At 38.3% G+C, this 14931-nt stretch overlaps 1 protein-coding gene across 1 annotated transcript in view; it reads left to right on the forward strand.

Moving 5' to 3' along the window:
- Positions 1–207: 207 nt before the first annotated feature.
- The window catches only part of adamts6 (ADAM metallopeptidase with thrombospondin type 1 motif, 6), an 84369-nt gene continuing 69645 nt past the window's right edge, over positions 208–14931 (forward strand). Inside the window, exons 1-6 of the mRNA XM_081354503.1 lie at positions 208–314; positions 3070–3434; positions 8120–8288; positions 8510–8727; positions 8860–8943; positions 9998–10143. Coding sequence (XP_081210629.1) covers positions 227–314; positions 3070–3434; positions 8120–8288; positions 8510–8727; positions 8860–8943; positions 9998–10143 — 1070 coding nt within the window. The 5' untranslated portion in view covers positions 208–226. The remainder of the gene's footprint in view (positions 315–3069; positions 3435–8119; positions 8289–8509; positions 8728–8859; positions 8944–9997; positions 10144–14931) is intronic.

Here is a 14931-nt window from a genome sequence, read left to right on the forward strand (position 1 = left end):
CCTGCTCATGGCTGACAAAAGTGCAGGCACAAGTCCTTCCTAGAGACTTCACCTTTAGGAAGACTTTTAAACCTGGGATTAAGTGTGAACTGAGATTCGAATGTGTCGAGGATGCTTGTCACGGATATGTTATGGTGCGAAGCTGGATTGATTATATCGCTTTAATCCACTTGTAGCCTGCCCTGACCCCCCTACCCCCACACCCATGTCAGATCTTCCCTAAATTATGGAACTTTTTTGGAAGACGCTGACTTGGATATTTAGCCTGGTCTTGGTCGCTGCTGAAGCTCAGATCCTTTCATACAACTCTCAAGGTAAGTTTAACAGAAAGTGATGACTGTAGCTGTAACAGCTGATATCATACCAGCTCTGAAAATTCACCAGACAAGCCATAACTCATTTCTGCTTACAATGATGTCATTAGGATACTTTAAGCTCTACCCAGAGGAAACTTTTATTGCTCACTTATGTTTCATGGAAAGTATCAAGCTTGTCTCAGGTGATTCTCCTAAACTTCCTGAAGAGAAATGAGACCATCATTGACATACAGCAAACGTGTGGGTAGAATAACTCAGATGATTTGATCTTTGAAGAAGTTCATGAGCAATATTTGAGTTCATTTTGAGACATTTTTGAGATCTCCCCAAAAACTCTGCAGGAGAAAAATCAGAGAAGCCGAGATGCCTAGTAGAAACACATAAGACATTAAAAAGATCTAATTTATTTCTTTATTATATGAACAGATTAGTAAAATATCTCTTTAATATGTCATTTGTTTCTCTTAGACATCAGTGAGACAAAATAGAAAGCAAATGGAGTAATCCATTTGGGGTAAACCCCTCAGTAATCTCACTATTCTTCTCGAGTATCAAAAGATATCTCAACAATGTCTCAAACTGTGCTCAGATTTGCCAGACCAGAGGGAAATTGTATTGCTCTTGCATAGCATCAGGAGATGTAACTAGCACCTTAACACCTTTATCTCAGGTGTTGCTCCTGAAAAACATTTACTCCCGGTTTCACAGACAAGTCTTAAGCCTAGTTTGAGACTAAAATGCATGTTTGAGCTGTTTTAACTGAAAGCAACTTGCACTGATATATCTTAAAATATGTCAATGCCATGGTTTTGTCTTAAGATGCACACCAGTAATGTTTTTAATGTTTATAAAAGCTACTTAAATGTCCTCTTTTTTTTAATGTCCTAATTAAACTAAGGCTTAATCCTGGCTTAATCTAAACCCCATCTATGAAACCAGGTTTTAGAGAAATGTCATGAAAAACGAGTTGAGACATCTGACTTTCAGCTAATCAAATCTTACCCTAGTTTGAGACAATGTTGTTCTACTCTGAAATGACAAGAGGCGACATGTGAAACGAGACACATGTGAGATTACTGGGAGAGAAATCTAAATACAAAAGTCTCCATTTGGTCTCTTTGAATATCACTGCTGTGAAGGAGAAACAACTGAGACATTAAAGAGATGTCTGCAATCAAATTTCAGAGATTCAGACATTTCTCATCAAATTCTTCAAAGACCAAATGACTTTAGCTATAATATCCACATTCATTTATGTCTATTTTTATTTCTCTAAAGCAGTGGTTCTCAACTGGTTTGGCCTTGGGATCCACATTTTCCCATGGCCATTATGGCACGACCCAATTTTTTAGCACATACCTGGATACAAATCCTTCCCAGCTTACAAACGATGTACCACTTACGTAATTAATTGGTACTTTTTGGTCATTTTGGTAGTTGACAATGTATGCTGTTAATTTTGACCGCAAAAACTCATTCTGTGTGAATTGGCCCTGACAAGTTACAAAAATAACATTAGAATACAGACACTGACATATTTCAGATAGTAAAACAGGACAATGCAAGAAGCCGGTCAGTGGAACGGAAAAGAACCTGCAAGGTCTAGAGACTTTTTTTTAAAGGCCCCCTGAAATCAAAATGTTAGTTTTTTAGCTTTTAATATGAATATGTTAGCCTTAAGGTTATGCATAAGCTGGTGTGTTCTAAAACAATGACAGAATTTGCATTTAGGAGATATAAGCATTCAAAACCTACAGTCTCTCACTTCCGCTAAAATGGATCACAGATTTTTATGACATCATTGTGGACTTCAGCTTCTCGTCACATCTTCTGTCCAATCAAATGCTCTCGAGAATCTAAAGCTCCGCCCCCTATATTATAAATACCACCTGGCCAAAGCAACCGTTGACACGTCACGGAGCAATATGGGTTGGAGATGTGTGTTCGTTTGCTCAAATGTTCAAGTTTTATTCCGTTTTCCAACTGTATGTTGGTTAAGAATGAAATGGCTAGAATTTATTCACACCTGAATCCAACGTATCATCAGCGCTCGGATTCGCTTCCATGGTGCTGTCAAGTACGACTTGCAGTCTGGGAGGTAAACTAAATGCTACTGGCTATTTTAAAAGGGGGAGGAGCCATTCAATATGTCCCGCCTTAGCTTCCTGTTTCAGTGGAAATTGCGTCAACGCATCATGCAAAGCTGCGCGTTCCAATGCACTTCAGTGGACCTCTAAGGTTGAACTTTTTTCTTAACTTGAGCACCTTGTTTTGAGTACACCGTGTCATGCACGAGACACTGCAAAAGACACGAGCACAACGGGCAAACGCCCCCGCCTAGTGCGGAACAATGGAACAGTAGCACAGTCAAATGGAAAACCGTGTTCCGTCTGACAGAAAATCGAAGCCTTTGCAGAAGAGTCAACAGCATTCACGCACACCTTTCAAAATAAAAGTACGGTTTGTTGTTGGTTCTTTGACTACACACTTGACGACCCACCCAAAACGGTCTTGCGACCCACTTAGCAGTTGAGAAACACTGCTCTAGAGGATTTGTAGGAGAAACATCAGAAACTACACTTAGAAACTCACAGAAGCTGTGGTAGATCAACCTCTGAGCAATTAAACCTTCCTCTGAACACACGCGCCACTTACAGTGCTGAAATTGCTTGTTGATTTTTGGTTTCCCATGATTACCCTACTTTGTTTTGCTCACTGTTATCTGCTTCACTTTATTACCCAAAACCAAAAGCGGAATTCCTGTCCACGCTGGAGCACTATCAGCTGACAGTCCCAGTGCGGGTGGATGAGAGGGGCCAGTTCATGAGTTACACTGTGAAGCATTACAGGCCCGGTCGGCGGAGACGTGGACTGGACCAGGCTGAGCTGGACCACACTGAGACCAGGCTTTTTTACAAACTCTCCGCCTACGGCAAGCACTTTCACCTGAATCTGACTCTCAACCCCAATCTGGTTTCTAAACATTTCACAGTAGAGTACTGGGGCAAAGACGGACTAGACTGGCAGCATTCAGTGGTCGATAACTGCCACTATGTTGGATATCTACTGGATCAATATAGCACTACAAAAGTGGCATTGAGCAACTGCAAAGGCTTGGTGAGTACAGCAGATTTTGAAAATCTTCATGCTTTTGGCTGTATGAGAAGGTAAGTATGCTGTTTTTCTCCAAAATACCTCAGGAAAAGGCACACTGTTTTCTGCATAAAAGAACAGATTGGAAATTGTACATTCACACAGGGATATGAAAGCATGCTGGCCAATGACATGTGGAATATGCATTGCATTTTATTGCCCACATATCTAAAGATCTTCAGCTGAAGTGTTTACTTCCTCAAAGGGCCCCATATTTGCTGACTTAGCCTTTTTTTGATGTGACTGATATGCTGTCCTTACTGTGAATGGTTATTTTTAAACCCACGAGAATATGTGCTATTACTTTTAGTGATCGAACTTATGAGCTTCATCTGACAAAAATGCTTTATTTTGCACTCAGAACACCTAGAAAAAGTAACCGCATTACACCGACTCAGAATACCTTAATAACTGCGTAGCAAAAATATAGTTATAGCCGAAGTGTGTAATTTCTGCAAAAGTAAAGGTTGTTGTCAACCAGGTTTCCTGAACACTCTGCTGTTTGTTGGACAAATCGATAATCCCGCCCAACCCTCACGGCATTGGTTCAGTTGCTATACAGGGAAGCTGATTCCCTTTCTTGGGGATCAACCTACAAATGGCTTCTTTGTTGTCTATTAAGCCTATTAAGCTCAGATAGGAGACAGGATTTTAACATTGAAAAATGTAGTTCATTGTCCCTGTCAATGTCTTGCTCAGCAGTTTAACTCCAGAGCTTCAGGCCAGCGTCCAAAGTGAGTCAGCGTGTCTATATCACATTAATAAAGCTTAGGCAGCTTCAAGAAACTCATGCCTCATGTTTGACTAACACAAGAGAGAGAGAGAGCTTAAAGCACGATGTCTGTGTTGCTGCCAGATTTCTTATCTATGTCCCTGTCTCTGTGTACACGGCTGCTTCTGCTCACTGTTAAAGTGACTGCTGAGTGACAGCAAAATATTAGCTTAGCTGTCTCTCTGCATTGGGCTTGAATCCCTTTTGCACCTGCAAGCCCGTTGCCAGCTGATTCCTATCTCACGCTGAGCATTTCACCTGGAGGGGACTTTGACGTCGCCTGACTAAACCACACTCTACACGGTTGCTGTGAAACGTGGCTTCCTGTGATGCGATGTGATTATTAAAATGTTAGATCATGGCTCTGACTAATATAAACTAGTGTGACATTTCAAATTGCCCCAACAACTAACTTCTGTAGGAAACTAAAATACTTTTAATGCTACACAGCTTAACAGCTTAGCATGTTATAATAATAAAGATAATAAAAAGACAGGCAATAAAAAAATAAAAAGAGGCAAAAAAATAAATAAATTGGGATTCTGAATGGTCACTTCAAAAAGAAAATGATTAATTCATTGTGTCATTTATTGAGTCTACATGAGTCTACAGTGAAATTAGCTGACTCTCATATTGAACCCCATTGACCTCCATTGTATGGACAAATAAAAAACATTCAGACATTTTTAAAAAGATCATCTTTTTCCAAAGAAAGTCATATAGGTTTGGAATAACATGAATAAAATGTGAACTTTAGCTTTAACACGGCTACCTTAACGCAGTTACCTTTATCTGCTTTTCCAAAATGGTAGCTTGACTGTAGTTTAAATACTTTAAATTATGAGTAGCTTGTATCTTGGCAGGCTTCAGTTTTAAAGTAGCTTCCCCAACATTGGAACTTAGATATTTGTGCATGTTGTGTCTTAAACTTGACAAGAGACTGAGGGGAAAATTCCCAAGCGAGCCGGCCCTGTGCAATTACCTTAAACTGGTGTGTTCATGTGGGAGGACAGGCCTCGATATTGGATTCCACCCTGGTATCAGCAGCACCCTCGCATAAATCTATGAGAATTTAGAGTGGCTCTGCTGGTCCTGAGGCATTTCCTGCAGTCACTGTGTCTGCGTGCAAACACAAAACCTTCTCCCTAAACCACTCTGCAGACCTATAGTTTCAGGAGATCAGTACTTAGCCAAGCCTGTAGAGAGTTTTACCTGAACCCCTGAGTTGGATATCACAAGAGATAAAAAAAAAAAAAAAAGATTTAAACAAGTTTCAATACACCTCAGGATCTCTCGGCAGCATTTGTTGACCTAGGGTTGAGTACCACAGCAAATAATTTTCTGTTCCTTAGTTTGCTAAAAACATCTCAATGGCAGTGGTTTGGCTGCCACACGACCCCCGGGAAGCATCTGACATGTTTGCTGCTCATGGGCATTCGGTTTTGGTCCAATTTTGTGGGCAAATCACTTATAGCTTTTGACTACTAAAGAACAAGCAGAGGCTTTCAGGAGTAACTAATCTGACGTAGAAATTGAAAAATAAAAGTCGGTTTTACGCTTTAAAGGTAGGGTAGGCTATTTTTTAAAGACTTTTCATTATACTGGTTGAAACTCTTCACATCCTAAATATAAAAGAAATTACATACGTATTCTGTGGAAGTCTCAGGACCAAAAAATGTTGGTCCAATGTATTTCCATTCACACGTCATCAGCGCGTTCAATAAGGCTGTGCAGAGTTGTAGACAAACGTCAGTCACAGAGTGCCGCAAACGAACAGCAGTCGCATTTATAGTTCTTCCTGAACCAAAACGATGAGCTTATGCTGGGTTCACGCCATGTCATAACCGTAATTACAAGATGGCAACCCTTGACGTTCTACCCGGAGCTGTTCATGTCCTCAGACTCAGATTTATGCGTTTCTATATCAACACTACCAATGCCGAAATAAATCTGCAGCAGTCAGATGGTACACATCAGAGATCTAAGATGTTTACATTCATTATTGTAATGTTATGTGCTTTGAGACATGAGGTAATTTAACACTGTCTCTCGTCTCGTGAGGCTTTGCAGACGCTGCTATGTTCGTTCATGTGTTTTGAAGGAGGCGTGGCTTTGGAGACGCTCTGAAGGGAGGGTGTGATCTCATACATCTCATGCATCTTAAAGCTAGCTGGCTATTGCTAGCCTTTCCTACATTGCCTAATCTTCCTTTAAGAGACCAAAAAATGGGTACTGGTTAAACGTCTGCTAAATTGACTTGCAAAAGCAAAGCACATTTTGTCAGAAAGGAATTATTGACCAAAATCGGGCCTCTTAGATTATGATCTTTCCTGTGACGGACTGTTTTGGCTCATTTACACTTAGTTTGCGAGGAATCAAAAATATAAAAAAGCTATTTTTCTCACAATCAGCGTTGGTGTAGTTACTGCGTTTAGGCTCTATAGAATTTGCAAACAGAATGATGTAGTTACAGCATCTACCAGCATTGGCTATCTGCTGACGCAAACAGGCTAACAAGTAAAAACAAGCAAAAAGTGTTCACAGTAATGCACACATATGAAAGCCTATGAGAAAAGACATTGCCGAGAGATGTGCTGTTAAATCTTCCTTTCTTTTTCCTTTTTTATTGGTGGTCTGTTGGCTGAGTTCCCTGTGTTTGTAAAGGTTAAAACTTCTGCACTAGTCTTATGCTAACACTTTTGTTTTGTCTGTAGACAAACTTTCAAAATCGTGTATATTTTAACATTTATTCTGGTCTATTGTCTTGCCCCATAGACTTCCGTTGTAAGTCACTTGTAAACATGATGTTCATTCACATCTGCTGTCAATAGAGTTTAGTGATTGTTTTAAGACATACCAGCCATCCATCTTTCCATTTCACGTTTTTGGCCACATAAAAGAGTCCTATATGACCACAACTAGTTAATTAATCTAATATCATGCATCACAACTGATCTCATGTAAGTTTGATCTTTCCCAATGGCTGGGATCAAAACCCATTCTGAAAGTAAAAGCAAACTTAATGTTCCACTTCATTAAATCATCCACAAAAGTTTTAGCTTGTAGTCCTTGAGAAATTCCAATCATCTGTGCTTTATCAGGTTCGTAATATTAGCTTTTCCCCCATAATTCCCCTTTAGTTAGAATGGAGAACGAGACAGTTGCAATGATGCTAAGATGTTAAATTATTATTGTTGCAGCCAAAAGTACTGGCTCACTTGACTTAATAAATCGAGATCTCTGCATTGCCTCAGTCATTTTATTGAAACCAAAAATGGAAAAACAATCCTTTGAATGCCTCAGCAGTTTTCGCCGTGCATCACACAGCATACGGCTTATATCAACTGTGCTTTTGTTTTGCGTGTGCAGAGTTTGCTATTTCTTTGTAAAGATTTAATTGGTCTCATTGTGGAGTTTTACAGACTTGGAGAACATGCCAGAGCTTTTTTTCTTCTTCTTTTTCTATAAACACATTTCTGAGGCACTTTTTGAATTTATGTTAAATTGGGGGTGATCAAGGGCGCAGATCTGTGTGCTTTGGTTCGAGTCCAGGTAATTACGGTGTTGTTCTTTATGTAATTGGTGGTTTTGAGTGATTTATCTCGTTGATTTGTATTGTGGCATGTTTTTGCATTTGCTTGCAATGCTGAATGATATGAAATCACTTGAAATAATACGAGTTATAATTATCTACGTTCTGGTATAATCTAAAGAGACTATTTGTATAGATGATAAGCATGTGATGCAGCCATTAAAATGCTTTTTTTTTTACAACCTTGTCTGTGACATTGCAGATGGAATATTTCAAATCTTGTCAATGAACAGATTTTCCTGTGTGCTTTTGGTGTAACCTATCATTTTCTCTTTTCTTATCAAGCATGGTGTCATAACCACAGAGGACGAGCAATATTTAATAGAGCCATTAAAAAATATATCCAGAAATTTCAGTGATGTCAACCACGAAGGACAACCACATGTTATTTATAAAAAGACTTCCATTCCCTCTCCACAAGAGCCAAGCGAGGAGTTCAGCTGTGGTGTTTCAGGTTGGTAAACCTCCATTTGGCCACATTGTGACATAAACAGCTATTGATAGCAGTTTAGGAAATGATGGTCAGTGGTTCAGGTTTTGGCTGGAAATCTCTGCAAACAGCCTCGTTGAGTGAAGATCTACTCTAAAGTTCAGCTGAACCTCATTTTTACTAACAACTGAACTGCTAATGAATAATTTTTTTATGAAAATGAGAGTCATATTTGTTTTCTCCAGACCTCACAATAAGCAGGACACCCTGCTACGATACCAACCCTGAAGAGAACCCACCGTACACAGTCCCGGGCAGTGACAGCTCGACGGGTGGCCATCGCCAGCGCCGGTCCGTCAGTTCTGAGCGCTTTGTGGAGACCCTAGTGGTGGCGGACAAAATGATGGTTGGCTACCATGGTCGCAAAGACATCGAGCACTACATCCTGTCCGTAATGAATATTGTAAGTTTGGTCCTGCTTTTCTCATGCGTGTTTGTCTTAAATGCGTGTTCAAACGCCTTTTTAAGGGAACATCGGAAGAACTCGAACAGCATTTGGCTGACTTTGTGTCTTTTCTTCTTTTCTGGAGGTCAGGTTGCCAAACTTTACCGTGATGCCAGTCTTGGAAACGTTGTGAACATTATTGTAACCCGACTGATTGTTCTGACAGAAGATCAGGTCAGTGTTTTTAATGTGATGGAGAAGTTTTAATGCTAATGTGATTCAGAAGTCTTAAAGGGATAGTTCACCCAAAATGTCAAATCTGTCAGTGTTTACTCAACCTCATTTTGTTCCAAACCTGTATGACTTACTTTCTTTTTTGGAATACAAAATATGATATTTTGAAGAACATTCATCTGCCTGAAAATCAATGGGGTCTAATGTTGTTTTGGACCCCATTGACTTTCATTGTATGGACAAAAAACGACAATACAATTTTCATTTTTGTGTATTTTATTTTCAGAAAAACGAAAGTCATACAGGTTTGGAATAACATGAGGATGACCAAATTTAAATTTTTGGGGTGAAACATCCCTTTAACTTTTTTTGCATTGTTCTGCAAAAACAAACCATTTAAACAGTTTCCAGCTGCATTTTGGTTTTGCAAAAGGTCATTGTTTTTCAGCAGCACTTCCCAAGACTAGGTTAGGTGACATTTTCTCCCTAGTCTCACGCACATGCATTACTATTCCTTGTTCTTGTCTTTTGTCTGCATTAGCATTAAATGAGTGTGAGCTCAGAGTATTTTTAGAAGCTTAGAAACACACCTCACAGTAGTCTTCTGTTTTATTGGCCTGAACAAGACAGATGGAATCATGAATCGTCAGACCACTTTTAAACATAAAAGTTATTCGAACAGATATGCCTAGACATTGTCCCACAGGGAAACTTTGTAAAAGATTTTGCATTAATATCTTTAATGAAAGAGCCAGGGCGTTTGACTATGTTTTTTTGTTTTGTTTTTTTTGTTCTCGGAAGAGTCAAATAACTCTTCTCAGACTGGGAAACCAACCAAAAGATCCAACTACCACAAAGATGATGTCATTAGAGCTACAATTCACATTGTACCAGCCAAATAATATATATATATATATAATATATTATATAAAATAACAACTCAGCAAACTGAAGCATCCTTTGTTATATTGTGACTTCATTTCAAAATGCAGTGGGTCAGATTGTGTCGTCTTAAACAAAGTGTGATATGTTACATTGGTGTTCTATGTTGCAGCTCAACTTGGAGATAAACCACCATGCAGACAAATCTCTAGACAGCTTCTGTAAATGGCAGAAATCCATTCTTTCTCATCAGGGGGATGGAAACAGTATCCCAGAGAATGGGATTGCCCATCACGACAATGCTGTTCTCATTACAAGGTCGGTTACTATTCGGGGTAGTTAATGATTGGGGTTGGGAATATGGTTAGGCCTATGTTTGTTTGAAAGGAATGTTCTTCCAGGGCCCAGATGGAAGACACCAACACTTCATCTGTTTAAAATCATGTTTGATGACAAACGTTCATTTAGCCAATATTTGATAGATTAGGTTTGTATATCCTAAAGAATTTTACTACGTTATTTGTCTAATGAAAGTGCAAATACTTCACTTTCATACTTCACATGGTAAAATCATTACATTTGATATTCAGCCTGATTTTAGTATTTTGCTGAAGCAGAACAAGTTGATGAAGACCTATTATGCTTTTTTACATTTTCAATGTCCGTCGAATGTGTGTAATGTTGCTGTTTGAGCATGAAAAAGCTCTGCAGAGTTATAAAGCACAAAGTCTCTCCAAAGCCAGTTATTCTCTATATCAGTGTCACTGTTTCTGAACTCCCTGAAACGCCTCATTGTAGTCTTGAGTTTTCTTCCAGAACACGTCACAATATTAACTCATTTAAATTATTCCCACCCACAGCATATGAAAAATTAAAGGGAGGAGGCCTGGTTGAGTTAGTAGTGTGTTGAAACTTGTGATTATGGTAAGGGGTGTGGATTTTCCCGAACATACTTGTAGCAGATGACCAATCACAACACACTGATCCAGCCGGCCAATCAGAGCACATTGTGCTTTTCAGAGGAGGGGCTTCATAGAAACAGGAACTAAACTGAGCCTTACTGACAGACTGGGAAGGGAGGTGCTGCAACAATGGAGAATATGTGAAAAATAAAGGTTTTTTGAACAGTCAAGCATGAAAATCTATTCTAGTAGAGCCCAAAAACAAAGACTTTGTAAAAGGGCATAATTGTAGGTCCCATTTAAGAACTAAATTGTCATTACAGTTGTTTCCACAAACCCCAGCCAACAAAACATGTTAACGTCTCATTGAAAATTGTTTTTACTGACTTTGTTGACTGGAGGTTGTCTTTTTTACTTCCTCTATGGATTTTCCTTTGAGTCAGCCTATGTTGTTAAATTCATTATGTTTATCCAGAAGCCAAAAACGCCTTACAGTAGTTTGTTTCAGTGATTAGTTTGTGGGCGATGAATCTGTTAAATGGCAGACAGCTCTGCGATTTTAACATTTTTTACTAACTTTCTCAATTTAGCTCAAATTAGAGAAGAAAGGCTTGTTTTATGGCTAGCTGACATGTTGGCATTCAAGTTTGACAGTTTGTACTGGAAACATATATTGGGTGGGTCATTTACAACTGAGACTAAACTGGTTATTAATGTCATTGTTAATTGCTGTTCACTGGTGCATGACTATGTGGTTTGGACAGGTGTGAGCCTTGACGCTGTCAGCTGATACTGTAGACGTCACTCCTTGAGCAGAGGTTATTGGATATTTCTATTTATACATATAATTTGTTTAACTTCGTAGTGTTTTGCTAAACACGTAGAGGCCAAACACCTTTTTGAATTGACTGAAACAGGCGGTGTGTCTGACGCTAGTCTACAGAAAGTTTCGTTTTAGGTTTATTCTTCTGAACAGACAGAAATCTGCCAAAGTAAGCCGGGCGGTAAACAACTAGCCGTTGTCCTGATAATTTCTGGCAGACTGGTTTTGAGTCTGGCAAACAAATGCTACTGGTTCGCCGCTATAAATGGATTTCGTTCTGAATTAAGTGCAGCTTTAAACTTTAGTCAGAGGTTTTCTTTTAGAAAAAAAAGGCTTGTGTTGTCTTATACTACATGTGGTGGAGGAATTGACATTTCATACTTCAGTTAAATATAAATGACTCCAAAGTTCATATTGTATTCTTTGGATCTACAGCTATTGTTTTATGAGGTCTGTTCTGATTATTTGAGGCTTTACTCAAGAAAATGAACAATAGTTGAAGTGAAACAGTGAATAGCTATTAAATCCAAAGCCGAGAATGTTTATTAGCCCATATAGACATGCAGATTTTTTGTTGTCTCCAACTCCAGTCTATTTAGTTTTTTCTAGTCTGAACAGAAAAAACACTTGTTTACAAACTCGATCCAGACCACATTGATATGTGGTTTGCAATCTGTCTGTCTGAATGTTCAAATTGGAGTTCTTTAAAGAAATACATTTATTTATTTAAAATAAAGTATGTTTTCATCACTCTACATTCTTGCTGTTGTGGATTATGTGAGATTAACTTGTAGTTACATAGTGAATGAGTGACTGAGTCAGTGATTTTTGGACCCAGCTGCATACCGTTATATGCATAAATATGCATATGAGCGAAGTGTCATGATAGACAGTGTCAGCTACTGTTCTATTAGAATAACATTTGACATGCACCGGTCATCAACTACACTGTATGAATGAACAGATCAGATTTCATTAGCTGTAAAAGGACAGTGTAGTCAGTCCTAGAATGGATTTGAAAAACAAATCTGATTTATGAGCCTTATTTACGCAAAGGCTAATGTGCTGATTCACTTGTGTGGTCAGTTTATTATTGAGAACCCCTGCAGCGATGTGATTTTATGACTATAGCAGAGCTTCATTTGGAGACATTTATATGGGGTGAATTCATATATGACTAATAATAGCCTGGAGGAGAGCTTAACAATCAGAGTGATGTTCCCTCGAAAGCCTGTTAAAGTAAACACAGGATACCATACAACGTAATGACTCTACTCATTAGCTCTCTAGCCAGTTTGGATTATTTGTTTATGTTTGGTTAAAGTCAGCATCACAACTTGTGTTCTTGGAACACTAGCTTACTATAGTTCTAACTAGTCATGCAACAATAGTTTATGAATTTTACTAAAAAGATTATAGTTGCAACTTACTGTTCAATGTTCACTACAATTTCAAAATGTTACATGTTCTGTTTGTGTTTGGACTTCCTGTGTTCATTTGTTCTTTTCCCGCCACTCCTTAGTTGCCATGGTTTGCCATGACTTAATCAGTCATTGTCTCATTAGCCTTGTCAGCTGTGTCTGGTTTCTTTGATTAGGTCCCTGTGTATTTAAGCCCTGTGTTTTGTATTTTGTATTGGCCTGGTTGTTCTGTACCGTGTGAGAGATTTCCTAGTATCTCGAGTATTTCTGTAAGTTTGAGTTTATGATTAATAAAGACTGCTGCATATAGATCCTGTTTCCTCATTGCTGTAACCAGACCCGTAACAGAAAAGTTGCAATAGTTTATAAAGTTTATTAAAATTGTGGTAGTTTATGCTGCTGTAGTTTATGATTGTGATTGTTACAATAGTTTATGAAATGTACTATATTTAACTAAAATATCACTGTATGTAAACAACCACAATATCATATTTCAAGTAAACTTTGTAAACTGCTGCAACTATCGCAATTTTTTGTAACTCTGTAAGTTGTTAAAGTCCCGCTGTAGTCAATTTTATCCCTTAAACTCATCAAAATTAAAAGGTTTCCTTAGAAAAAAAAAAGTCTTCATGCCTTAAAATAGCTTGAATGTAACTCTACACCCTTGCCTCATTTAGTAGACATCAGTAGACATTTAGTAGACGATCACATGTTGACCAGGGTTGCGTTTCCCAAAAGCATCGTTGGCCAACTATGTTCGCAAGTTCCATCGTTATCATCATAGTTCAACGAGTCGGTGTTTCCCGAAACTATCGTTCCAATGAACATTCGCAAACAGCATCGCAAAGTTGTGTGGTTGGAACGACAGCTCTCGACCTGTGTTTAGAAGCATAGTTTCTAGTTTGCATGGCATGTGGACTTAATAAATCCTTAGCCAAATAAGCAAGCTGACATTCAGTACAACCTGTGTCTTTAATTTAAAATACACAAAAATGTCATTTACGTCTTTTAGTTTGTCAAGAGATTTAAAGCACTGTTTTTGAAGACTGCGTATGTGCGAACGTGCTCTGCTATGTAAGAACGATCCTATGATTGAACCTGGAAATAAAGCAAAATAACTGAGAAAAATGAGAAATAGTCCTCAAATGCCATGTCTGTAATTTATATCAAAACATCTAGCATTAATTCGAACTCATTACACAAACAGTTTCATTAAAATAAGTTATTCACCACGTGCGTGACATCATTAACCAACGTGGTTGAACGACCAATTTGCGACAATATGGTTTCGGGAAACAGTCGTGACTAGCTAGTTGATTTCTTCAACAATGCATCGCACTATGGTAGTTAAGCGGCGAGTTACGTCGTTGTTCGGGAAACGCACCCCTGATTGGTTACAAAGTAGTTTGTGACGTCAGAAACACCAGCGATTTCAAACCGTGTTTTTGAGACTGTCTTTGGTTCACTGCAGTTTTAAGGAGAAAATACTCAGCAATGGTGTTGACTGATGAATTTGTACATAGTTTGGCTTAAAGCATATTAAAAACATTACATAGACATATAAACAACTTTAAAAGCTTGATTTTCACCACAGGGGGGCTTTAAAATTATCTTAATTTTAGTATTACCGTAACTATCACACTTTTAAAAAGTTTGCTAATAAATGCAAGGATCCTATTTATAGTAAATCTCTAAACTATTGTAGCTATTACAATTTTAATAAATGTCGCAAACTGTCACAATTTCAAACGTTGTAAACTTTATGACTTTTGCAACAATTTTAGTTGCAACTTTCACAATTGCAGCAACATACAACATTCCTCGTATAGCGCACTTTGTCATATTCACTATGTAGTTTGGTCATTTATGAAGTTTGTAGCTTGTATGAAGTTTACAAGAGAATTATAGTTTTATAGTTAATTACTAAACATGTTCATTTCCATAGTTTACAAAGTTTCCT

The sequence above is a fragment of the Scardinius erythrophthalmus genome (genome assembly GCF_964197995.2).
Source record: "Scardinius erythrophthalmus genome assembly, chromosome: 23".
Taxonomy (NCBI): Eukaryota; Metazoa; Chordata; class Actinopteri; order Cypriniformes; family Leuciscidae; genus Scardinius; species Scardinius erythrophthalmus.